Source organism: Pocillopora verrucosa, chromosome 11 (genome assembly GCF_036669915.1).
Source record: "Pocillopora verrucosa isolate sample1 chromosome 11, ASM3666991v2, whole genome shotgun sequence".
Taxonomy (NCBI): Eukaryota; Metazoa; Cnidaria; class Anthozoa; order Scleractinia; family Pocilloporidae; genus Pocillopora; species Pocillopora verrucosa.
In genome coordinates this window covers 15,352,953-15,364,697 of record NC_089322.1, presented here as the reverse complement: position 1 = coordinate 15,364,697, position 11,745 = coordinate 15,352,953, and the positions used below count along the sequence as shown (strand labels likewise).

The following is an 11,745-nucleotide window of genomic DNA, read 5'->3' as shown; positions in this document are numbered from 1 at the left end:
CGCTTGAAAAATATGACAAAAATTTAAGTGGCCGATTTTGTAATGCTTAATAACTTTCAGTGGAAATGTTGTTATGGGAAATTTATTCGACTGCTGTTCTTTCAGTTGCACTCTTAATCACAGGAATTTTTTATTAAGCTGATGATAGGACAGAAGTGTTGTTCTTTAGTCATGCATTTAAACCAATGTTTTTCGCTCAAATTGACATGTTAGCTTGATTTATTATTGTGTGTGTGTAACCGTCAGAGCGCGCGAAATACAATTTCTGATCACGAGTTGTACAACGTCGTAAAAATTCATGAAAAAGAGAAGAAATAACATAAGACAGGTTAAACTTGACAAAATTGTTTGGCAAACTAGATTGAATTCATTCACTAAGTCCAGAGAAGTGATTTGCTATTCCCAGTCCCTCACAAGTGGTCCTCTAAAAAGAAGTGAAGAGAAATCGGAGACACCCTCTATCTCTTGATTAACGTCATTTTATCGTTTGGAGTTTGCGAGCTTTAAAAACTCCGGGATAAGCCATAGATATGTATATAATTCAGCAAAATGTTCACTCGCATTTTATGTTAAACCATTAAGTAAGGGATTTACTTTAACCATCGTTTATTCCTTTCATACAGGTTGTTTTATCTAAATTGGCCGATCATCAGCGACGCAGCTCTCGTTGTCATACGATGTCATACAATGTTATTGTTCACTCTTCTCCGTTTGATTCCTCCAAGTTGAACATGGTTGGCATCATTCATACAACCCGGGAATGCTGGAAACAATTTGACTTCATCCTCTGTTTCGCCTCTCGCTTTATCCGTTGTTAATGCCTCTTGCAAAGTAGACATGAGCAGTTCACTAGTATACAGCTTCCTTGGATCTTCTGCGTTGTTTCCAAACACTGCAAAATTCCCCACGGCAGTACCACCTCTGACACAGCAGCCGGCAGTCCACAGAGAACTGGGAACTGTTATGGCAGGGAATTCAGGAAGATCTGTGTTAGCCAGTTTAAGCGCTTTGCTTGGCTTTTTGGCCTTAAAATGTTCGGTATCTGGATTCCAACGCAAAAATGAGCTTCCAGTCAAGAGATATAAAGTTCCATCATTCTTAGTACAATGATTTACTGCATAGTCACGTATCCTTTTCTCATACTGAGACCACTGACCACTATTAAGCGCCGGTCGCTGTGGCACTGCATTCGTGTAGACGAAAGTGGATCGAAAGCCGGCACCACTATGGCCGGTATCTGATAAAGTATAAGCGGGTGCCAAGTGCCCTCGGTGAAATGGTAGGCTGGGATAGACCTCGTCGCTTCCTTGTTCCTCAATGCCTTAAAAAGGAAACTGAATTATGTCAAATACATCCACTATTAATGTTGAGAATATAAATATTGCTGTTGTGGATGCCGTCTAAACCAAACTCCGCCAAACTACATCAAAATACACCAGAATCACACCAAGGAGACCGAAAACGGCAATCTACAGCAAGTACAAAAAAATCAGAAGCTACACGAAACTACACCATCTACTCAAAACAAAACTAAACCGATTTTTAGCTTAGAGCTAGGGTTAAAACAATTCCTTTATAATAAAATTAACTTGCTATCGGAAGCTTGGATAAATACCTTCGGTTTGTCTCCATTTTGGGCGTGTCCATTCTTTAAAGTCCACGTTATCTTCCGTGAGAGTGTAAGCCGAGTATACTGGAATTCCAAATTGTTTGTCGAACATTGTGCCATAGTGGGTTCCATCATCTTCTTCTCGATAATCTTTTTGACAGATGTATCTTATTTTGAAATTCATTGGATCTCGCAAACCTTCTGGTGGTTGATTTCCCGCAAAGTTTTTTCTGTAGCATTCGTCCCCATTGCCAGGGTAAACAGTTTTTCGGTTCCCTGTGATATCTTGCCTGTTACCTGGTGGAAAAACTAAAAAACAAAAGAAACATTCAAAATGAAATCTGCTCTCAAGATCCTCTGGTTTTGCCTATGCGAGTAAATAAGTTATCTAACACCGTAATCGTGGTATTTCATGGATCATCCCACCTGTCACTTGTATGTCAGTTTTCCTGATATACAAACTCGCCCACAGGCTTGTCTGCAGACAGAGAAAATCCAAATCATTCTTGAGATATTTCATGATATTGTGCTGAAAAGTGTTACATGCGTACTAGTTTTTAACGAACATCTAATGCAAATAAAACTACATAGCGAAGGACCTATCTATCGCACAGACTTTAATATTCAAAGAGCCCCATGGCGAGTTTTTGAACATTTTTCTTGACTTATTTCTCTTCAGGAAAAGAAAATCATTTCAATCAAGAGTTTTATTCACCTAAAAAAGTTCCCTACACTGGGACCATCCACTGGAAAATTCAATTTTTGCTGACACTATCTCACACAAAGACCACTCACCGAAAACTTAAATCTGTGCTGAAATTATTTTACGCTATGATCTACATTTGATAATTCGGAGGAGAACGAAATAGAAGACTCTGATGACTGTTATAACAAGGGAACAATGGGTAGTTCTTTTACACAAGAAGTTGATTTCTGGCGGATATGGTTGCAAAAAGACCGTAAAAAATGGTGATAAATTCCACTGCGATAAAAGACAAGAACAGCAAGTCAACGATATAAAGGTAAGGTTTACCTTTCTTCAATCTGGGCTTTATTGTTCCTATTATTTCAATTAGCCTTCCATCTTTTATGCGATTTCAGTTTTTAGACGTGAGCAGTTGCTTTTCTTACCCTTTTTCAGTTTCCTTTGTAAGGGGTTACCATTTACGACATCAGCCGCCATGAGTCCTAAGATTAGCAGGACGTGTAAAATCTTCACGTGGAATACCTCCATCATAGCATCAGAGTCAGCAGGCGAATATAGGAACCTTCATCAACTGCCTAAAACGAATGGGAAACACCTGGCTTTAACAAGTATTTTATGGCTACAACGTCCTCATGTAAGTTTGCAGGTTGAACGGATCGTCCAATAGCACAGCCAAAGTCTCAATATAGCTGGTATTGTGAAGCTAATTGAGTGCTTTTATTTCTCATAAATTAAAGCTTGTTTTCTCCTTTGTGTAATTTTAAATCAGTTCTTAACTATTGAAAACCACCATAAAGACCTTTCAAAGAGCTTCAAATTGTCAAGTTTTTGAAAATGTTCAATATATTTGAAAGCTTTTTTTAAACATTGTTTCGACAGAACCTAGTGAGTGGACAAAACTATTTCAGAGAAACAAACGATCCAACTTTTCCCTTAAGAAAAAAAATAGTTTAAAAAAAGGTACGAAGGCGCCGAGAGTACAAATTCTGTTGATAACTCTAAATACGACTGAATAGAGTTTGAACTACAGGTCTAAAATTTTAAATGAAGTACCCGTTTAAAGAACCTTAATGAAGCAGATAAACATAAAATTCACTTCTTGCAAAACTTACTGACAGTATAACTACCAAATTTCACCTACAACTAACAAATTTTTTTTGTAGCTGTTGTTTTAAAAAAATGGAATTTTTTCATTAGAAGATTTTGGAATGCCTTGTTTCAAGACCCAAAAAATTCTGATTACCTCATTCGGAAACAAGATATATTAATACAATGAAGTGTACAACCACATTTCACACATAGACAAAGAGGGCTACTGCGTAGGTGGGAGAGTATAGCAGAGTAATTTAGTACTATTAACTGAGTTGATAACGTAAATTGGCCACCGTATAGAGTTTAGAAGCTGACCTTTCGAGCTTAAGCCCTTCGTTAGAGCGATGAACGAAGGACTAACGCTCGAAACGTCAGCTTTTAAACTCTCTACGGTGGCCAATTTTAGTTACCAACCCAGTTAATAATACAAAATTACCACATTTCACATTCCACATATGACCGATACGACAACTCTCCCATCTTGCTAGAAAGATACTGTACTGATAACGCAGACATTGTCCGGGGTGACTAGCCCAGTTTAAACCTTGAAAATTATCTCAAAATCGTTTTGCACAGGAGATTGAATTAGAGTAACTGACATTAGCTGATACCTTGTTAAAATTGCAGCGGGTACCATTGTATAGATAGCGCTTTGGGCACACTGCAATTAGAAGGGCAATACCAGAGCATTTTGATGCGTTCAGAGCTGCCCTGAGCCTTTTGCGTGTAATGATACGATATCTGTAAAAATGGTTTGCTCAGAGCAGTGCTTAGAATCGTATAGCTTACGTTTAGTATCTTTGGGTAGTCTGTGACCCGCAGTAATTGTCAATTTCATAAAAAGGAAAAAACATTGAGTAAACCATAAGCCCTCTAATAGGCCCTTCCATCCTAAAGAAAAAGTTTTCTTACAAAAAAGGAAAGAAGCCTTCACGAAAACAGGTTTCGAGACAAAGACTAACCCGAGACCTATGGGTCAAGTGCACCTGTTTGCGGTTAAAAAATTTGAAGAATTTACTTGAGGCCATTACTTCTGACTAAAGGACCGGTAATCAGTTGTGGCTTACGACGAGTTAAGGGGAAGGGGGGCTGGGGGGAGGTAGGGTGGAGGTTGGGAAGAGGGGAGAATTTTGATTGTGAGACGATAAAAGTTACTTGATCCCCCATAAGGCTCTTACACACTTTCCATCTTTTACATCTTGAAATAGTTTAATCACTGGAATCCTGGAAGCTAACGCTTGATTAAAAGATAACAGTGAAAACCACAACTATAAAGGAAGAAGAATTGTCTTGGGCCTGCATGGTACATCAAAGAGACTGCATTATAATTACAAATGTCTCGTAACCAGACCCTCTCACCACAAGTCGAGGGTTCTTGTGGGTCAACTAGTCTCTACTAGTCTCAACGAGTCTTAGAGGTTACAAAGCAGCACATTGCTTCGTGCCTTTTGCTTTTTTTTGCGCTACCTCAGCCAGAGTCGCTTTTGAGTGGCAACTTAAATAGCTCAGTTGGATGAAGATTGCGTCACATCTCTGTTTGATCAAATCGCGCAAATGAGAATAGCATGGATCCTCAAACTTTTACGGGTAAATTCAACTATAGCTGAACTATAGTTTGACATCGAAAGCCTGCGTTTAAAATGTTTTCTCGTAGAACAGGAAAAGCCTTTAGTTGTTTCAATTCCGCACGTACAATCTCCTGATCTATCATGTGATCTAAACGCCAGGCTTAATGTATCTTTCCTGTGATGCGCGGCAAATTAGATGCAAAGAAAAAGGATAAAATGGAATATATTTTCTTAATTAAATGACTTGAATAATTATACCGAAACAATTATTTATCCCAGGTTCGGTTAATATTAACTTCTTACTGACCGAATGTGAGGGTCGCACAGGGGAATATTGGCCTAGGTCGTGGCAGTATAAAAACGACTGAGGGCCAATATTGTCCAATCATTGTTGAACAATCACGTTTCTGTGTTCAAATTCTTTAGATGCGAAATATTAATCTTCCTCCATCTTATTTTCCTCCCTCTCTTCCTTTTCTTCTTTCTCTTCTTCTTCTTCTTCTTCTTCTTCTTCTTCTTCTTCCTTTGGATCTCCTTTAACATACTCGGGTAGCTTTTCCAAGTTGTTCTCTACACAGCGTGGATTATTAGGATATAGAAGGACTTCTTTACCTCTGAACTGGTCTTGCTCAAGAATCTTTTGGAGGATTTTAACAGAAATTTGTTGCGTATGCATTTTATTTCGTTCTTTGACATTGTTACCGATCACTGCAAAACTTTCTATAGCATGATTTGGAGAAGAAGTACCGACACAGCATCCGGCAGTCCAAACTGACTTAGGAACATATATTTCATCGTTATCACCTTCCCCAGGCAGCTTTTCTATATGATTGTCGCTGCTTACTATAACCTTTCCATTTTTATCCATCTCGATATGAGCATCAACATCAATAAATGCAGTTCCACTTAAAAGATAGAGCACTCCTTTGTCATCTTTAGTGCACACTTCTGCATACTTTCGTATTCTTTTCTCAAACTTGGACCATTCACCAGCATTAAAAGATGGACGCTGGGGAAAGGCGTTCGTGTATCTAAAAGTAGAACGAAAGGCCACTTTGTCACTTGATAAAGTGTGTGCTGGGGCCAAGTGGCCTCTTTGCCAAGGTGCCGGTGGGTATGTGTCTTTTCCTACCTGGTTCCTAATACCTTTAAAAGGGAGAAAAGGTGGTTAATTCAATACCCTCTATTTACTATAATATTAAATGGGGTTGAATAAATTTAAAATGAAAACTTCTTTGTTTCATCACTGAAGGCTCCTCTGTCGGTTGAGCTCAACTTTGTGAAAATTGTTCACTTTTGGTGAAGATCAAAAAATCACAGGAATCAAATTTCCGCTATATTCTAGTTGCGTTCAGTTTTCATAAGTTAACAATAGAGTTTGTTTCAAATAAATCATCTGCCATCATCATCATCGTCACCATCAAGCCATTTTCATCAAATTCAAGATCCACAATTCTAGATAGATTAAGGCTTGCTTAATTGCTGATTATTAGCTTTCTATCAGGGAAAGTGTAGTGGAGGAATTATCACCTGTACTCATTGTGCATGTGGTTATTCTATGTGTAATAGGACGAGATTACCTGAGAGTCCCGTGGCGAAACAAGTTTGCAGCATGGAAAACACGACATGAGATCAAAGCCCAAGATCACGTAATTGTGTTTGCTTCGTTTAGTTTTCGTGTTCTTGTAGCTTTTTCAAATTAGTCTTATCTCGTAGGTTTCTTTTTGTCACATTTTAGGTCTTATTTTGCATATTTAGGCTTGGTCAATTATTTATAGCAAAGCGGTTTGTGTTACTTACAATCAAGTGTAGCAAGATGGATCAATGGTTAATCAGGTACCACACTGTAAAATGAAAAGAGCCAAATTGACCCCAAAAGCCAAATTGGCCCCAATTTCTCGAGGGCCAGTTTGGCCCATCAAGGTTCGTTTTGGACTATTTGAGCCAAAACGGGCGGGACAGGTACCATTTCGACCCTTCCAAAATCTGAATTGGCCCCTATGAATTCTACTTTGGAACTTTTTTTCAATTTGGCCCTTCCAAGAGCCAAGTAGGATTGAACAATTTGGCCCCAACGAGGTGCAATTTTTGAAAAAAAAAGAAAATATAAAAATAATTTTCTTTTTTCGACCATATTTCGTTCCCTATACTATTCCTTATAAAGTGTTCAAATTTTCAACGGTTCCTCTCGTAACTGAACACCGAGTCACACAACGAATTAATCGTTGGCTTTTTCTCGAGACGTGAGCGTGAGCTGCCTGTAATGGCATTAGTCGAACCTAGACCACGTGCGTCGGACACAATAATGAATTATAGCAGCGAATTCGTCACTGAAGAGGCTGTTTCTTGGCTACAGTCGCATGGAATGAGATTTAAGAAAGGAAAGGTAGGCAAAAGAAATTTCTTAACAACGTATTTTACTGCAACTTTACATTCACAAACTTGACCGCTCCATTGATCTTTGTTCGTATCTTATCTTGCAGAAAAAGACGGTTGCGATGGCCAAGATCTCCTTGCCATCGCCCAAGATGCAGACGTACCAAGGCACTACATCCCTATTATAAAAGAGCGTCCAAAGCTCAAGAAATTGATTGCAGTGAACGCTGAACCTAGAGATGACACGAGTTCTTCGTCGGTACGATAATTAATTTTCCCACCAGAGAATTTGACGCATGAATGCTTCGCCTCTTCTCCCGAGTCTTGTTGAGTCTCAGCGGTTTCGCAACAAAAGTCATGTGATCAAATTTTGGCGCCGAGAGATAGAGACGGTTACAGTTCGAATACTGCATTTGCACAAGATGGATTTAACTTATTTCAAGATTCTCTGATTTTAGGATCTCTCACTCTGAATTCTTAATCTTTTTCTTGAAAAGATGAACTGATATTTTTATGTCTATGTCTTTGTTTGCATCCACTTAAGCTGATTTTTTGGCTCTCACTCTTTCAGCGTGCAGAATCAAGTCCTTCGAGTAAGACCGTTCAAACGTCGATAGATGATTCAGATAACATCAGCGATTATGAAAATTTAAAGGTCACATTGGCACCGAAAGAAAAGGGTAAATCGCCCAAGGATCTCTGTTTTACGGACGAGGCGACAGAACTGAGCACTGTCTAAGTAAGTTCTTGTATATTAAACTTAGCAGGATGGTGAAGAGTACATTATCGATTACTTTCTTTCGATTATATCCTAAAGGAAAACATACAAGGTGCCAGTTGGTCAGTTAAAGATGACAAATCTCCGGGATTGCACCTACAAAAATGGCGAGATTTGCTTTATTTTTATTGAAATATATTAGATATGTATTTACTTGCACCATGCATAAAACAAAGTAAACCCAATTTTTAAATCTGGTAAATTGAAAAATTAGTGAATTGATAGGATGTTATCAGACAGTTTAATTTTTTTGAAAACAAATATTTACCTACAGGTTCCTCCTGAATGGCTTTCAAAATTCCAACTACCATCGAGGGTAAGAAACTTTTCTTTGTTTTGTTTTTTAAGTCTACAAGCAATCCTTATTTATTCATGAATACTGAACTAAAACTGAAGTGCATAGAGGTATGATTTCTTTTCGTGATAAGTACATATACAGTTTGGTGAAAATACATCATTGATGATCACCATTATTGTGTTTTTACTTCTTATGCACAGTTTGCTTACAAATATTTTGCAACTTTGTAGTTGCAAAAATTTACTGTTCTCCAACAACAAATTAATTTGATCATTTGTTTGTTTTTTTGTACAGTTCTCTGCCTCAGTAGAGTTGGATACCCAGAAGGGATATCTCATCAGCAGCCTAAAGTACTCTGAGCAACAGTGGATTGCAAAAAAAAAATTATTGCAGAGTATCCTTGTATGGTTAGCAGGATACTAGACTAAGTTGACTTGGAAACTGAATGGATTGGTATGGTCTAAAAAATCTATTGCTTCACCTCTTCTGCTTGCAGTGAAGAGAGACAATTTTGTGGTGCTGAATCTCTTGCCTTAAACTAAAAAATTGCAAAATAATCACAAATTTTAATTGTTGGAGATCTTCAATACATCAATCACCTGAATATAGTAACAGAAGGAAGTGTAATTTTGTCACTTCTCACAAGAAAAGATTCTTGATGCTCTCATTGGGTTACTTGGCTCATTTATATTTTCTTACAATCGGTCAAAGGCAATTTTGACTTTTTTTAGAGCAAGCATTGCTTGAAATTGGGCACAGGCAGACTCTTGTCACTGTTTCCTCTATTTTCAATGACTTGGCAAATGCCTGTGGTAGTACTTGCTGATAGTTTATATTTTGATAATATCTAAAGTAGCAATATGAGTGCATGTATTCTCACATCCACTGGAAGAATACTCTTTGCTGCTCTAAGGCTCTTTGTTTTTCATATGCACAAATCAAACAAGATCTATATTCTTGTGCAGGAACTGGACCATTTGTTGCCTCTGTCTGATTTTGATAATTTTCTGTACTTTAAATCAGTCTTAATTATAAGCTGCTTTACATTACCACATTTGCTAAGTCATTGAAAAGGGAAGCTTTACTCACAAGTGTCTCTTGGGTGTAATTTCTTGCAATGCTTGCACTGTTAAGAAGTATACTGATTTAGGGAAGAGATCTATTTTAGAAAATGGTTGAATTAATGTTAAATATGTATGTATGTTATATTCTTTCACATGATGTTTCAAAGTTTGTCTGTTTTATACCACAATTAAGATTTGTAATAACTGTAAAATCAGGTAGCGTAAAAGGTTTTTACATAAACAATATCTAGAACCTAATAAATGAGTGTTTGAAAGATAAAGTATGTGGTGTATTTTCATTATTTGAATGTAAGGGGGAAAATCAGCATGGAGAGGAAAGAGCCCTCTACTTCTGAAGTGGCCCACATTGGAGCTGAATTGGCTCTTTTTAAAGGGGCCATTTGTGAGAGGGCTGAAATTTCGGGGGCTGTTTTGGCCCCTATAAATTTCAAAGTGGCCCCTGTATTTTTCAAATTTACCCTTCACATGGTCCGATTTGGCCCCTACAACAGGGTCAATTCGGCCCCAAAATTGGTGCCAAAAACAGCCCCATTTCAATGGGGCCGAATTGACCCTAAGCGAGTGCCAAACTGGACTCACTCGTTTTGGCCCCATTTTTGGGGCCAAATCAACTCTTTTAATTTTACAGTGCATGGTAGATGAAGTAAATTAAGCGCGCACAGGCATATACAACTACAATGAGAAGATGGTCATAATCTGTAACTACAATATATAAGCTATTAATGTTAATACGCCACTAATTTGTTGCATTGCCTCTAATAATAATAGGCTTTATTTAGAGAGGGTAAAAACACTTAACAGTAGCTCTAAGACACTGATGACTCTGTGACCCTCAGCCTCTCGGTGCTTCCTATATCTCAACCTGTAGAGCGCAAGCTAATTGAGACCTAATCGTGGTACAAGGGTTGGAAGTTGAATGGAGCCCTCCCCCCTCATTTGGTATTTGTTATTTATTTTTCAGTATACCTTCGTTTTCTTGCCATGTTGGGCGACATCTCCGTTCATAATTCGTGTTGTCTGATGTGAGTTTGTAGGCTGAATATACCGGAATTCCCCGACCTTGATCGAAAAGCGATGTGTAGAAGGTTTCTTTTTCCAGGCTGAATTTCTTTCTATTTTTCTGTTGGCAAATGAAGACCATTCTTTCTTGGTTCTCACGTAAACCCACTGGCAGTGTCCCACTAGGAAAGAACTCTTCGACGTGAGTGTTCTCGCAATCATTTTGGACACTTTTACGCAATCCTGGTACATCGTGTGCCTTTAAGCTGTTCCCAATGAGAAACCGACCGTCCCTCGTACCTAAAGATGTTAAAAAAATTATTATAGAAAGGTCCTTACTCTATTTTTGCTAGTTTCGAAGTTCTTGGAGTCTATAGAAAATGTATCTTGTATCTAACCGGTTTTGTGTTTCATCGGGTGTGGGCCCCCTTCCACCACGTTAGACTCTACCAGTCCAAATATTAGCAGGAAGAGCAAACTCTTTACAATTATGGCGTCCATCTCGGCCGTAAAGCCAAGTCAGGCAAGGTTTAGTCTTCGCAAGTTGACGAAAACGAATGGAATAGTTAACCAGTAACAAATTTCTTATGCCAAAATTTTTTGGTAGACTTTTGCCGGTTGAACAGATGGTCCAATCACACGGTAGAAAAATAACTATTTCGCTACACAGAGTGCACTCAACTAATTCTTTAGACATTGAGTGAATTTTTTTAATGTTCTAGTCATGACCCCGCACTTAAAAGGGCTTTGAACACCTCATATTTCAAACATTTGTTCATGTTTAATTAATAACCTCAGTCAGTTGCCCTTCGAAATAACTTCACTTAGCTCTTTGCTCGAGTTTACCGACGGATAAAAACTAAATCGTAGAACCTATTTTTATAAGAAAGAAGCAGGTTTCACACAAACATATAGTTGCGTTTCTTACCAAGGTGTTACTGCCACCTTTTCTTTTTGGTTTTTGTACTATTTCTGGGTCTTGCAAAGAAGTGTATTCGCGTTCATATCTAAGGTTTATTTCTTTTAACTTTGCTTCGGGTTCAATGGAGTTAACTGTCAGCCGTTTAATGGTCAAGAAAGGTTAATTTGCCATCGTGCGTCAAGGATTGACAATTTTAAACGTTAGTTGTTAAAAACTTAACCGTAAAACTTTGTTTCCAACCGTCACAGAAAGAAATCAACCGCTATTTGTAAAACGCGCCAAATTTTAATCCTTAGGCGTAAAAGCCATCAC

General features: G+C 38.1%; 2 protein-coding genes and 1 long non-coding RNA gene across 4 annotated transcripts; 1 reads left to right on the top strand and 2 right to left on the bottom strand.

Annotated features, from left to right (window-relative positions):
- Window positions 1-215: 215 nt before the first annotated feature.
- Window positions 216-2,882, bottom strand: LOC131789909 (uncharacterized). Of its 2 annotated transcripts, none has more exons than XM_066158542.1 (3): window positions 2,741-2,882; window positions 1,616-1,918; window positions 216-1,321 (listed from the first exon to the last, which is right to left on the bottom strand). In XM_066158542.1, exons 1-3 carry the CDS (start codon window positions 2,844-2,846, stop codon window positions 681-683), a joined length of 1,050 nt encoding a protein of 349 aa, XP_066014639.1. In that variant the 5' UTR covers window positions 2,847-2,882; the 3' UTR covers window positions 216-680. The 2 variants fall into 2 exon arrangements, with proteins under 2 accessions (XP_066014639.1, XP_066014640.1); XM_066158543.1 differs by having other exon boundaries at window positions 1,616-1,906.
- A 1,747-nt stretch (window positions 2,883-4,629) lies between these two features.
- LOC136276795 (uncharacterized) lies at window positions 4,630-11,049 on the bottom strand. The gene is made up of 3 exons (XM_066158580.1): window positions 10,910-11,049; window positions 10,479-10,811; window positions 4,630-6,121 (listed from the first exon to the last, which is right to left on the bottom strand). Exons 1-3 carry the CDS (start codon window positions 11,010-11,012, stop codon window positions 5,412-5,414), a joined length of 1,146 nt encoding a protein of 381 aa, XP_066014677.1. The 5' UTR covers window positions 11,013-11,049; the 3' UTR covers window positions 4,630-5,411.
- On the top strand, window positions 7,037-8,913 carry LOC131780021 (uncharacterized). The gene is made up of 4 exons (XR_010719170.1): window positions 7,037-7,610; window positions 7,923-8,090; window positions 8,404-8,445; window positions 8,722-8,913. It is a non-coding gene; the product is annotated as an uncharacterized lncRNA (long non-coding RNA).
- Window positions 11,050-11,745: the final 696 nt, after the last annotated feature.

Bases quoted from the DNA above. Each gene is read 5' to 3' on its own strand.
- LOC136276795 (XM_066158580.1), bottom strand. From the start codon at position 11,012: ATGGACGCCATAATTGTAAAGAGTTTGCTCTTCCTGCTAATATTTGGA. The intron at 10,812-10,909 runs GTTAGATACAAG...TAACATCTTTAG, and splicing joins CCCGATGAAACACAAAACCG to GTACGAGGGACGGTCGGTTT. The intron at 6,122-10,478 runs GTATACTGAAAA...TCCCTTTTAAAG, and splicing joins AACATGGCAAGAAAACGAAG to GTATTAGGAACCAGGTAGGA.
- LOC131789909 (XM_066158542.1), bottom strand. From the start codon at position 2,846: ATGATGGAGGTATTCCACGTGAAGATTTTACACGTCCTGCTAATCTTA. The intron at 1,919-2,740 runs GTAAGAAAAGCA...TTTGTTTTTTAG, and splicing joins ACAAAGGAAACTGAAAAAGG to TTTTTCCACCAGGTAACAGG. The intron at 1,322-1,615 runs GTATTTATCCAA...TTCCTTTTTAAG, and splicing joins AAAATGGAGACAAACCGAAG to GCATTGAGGAACAAGGAAGC.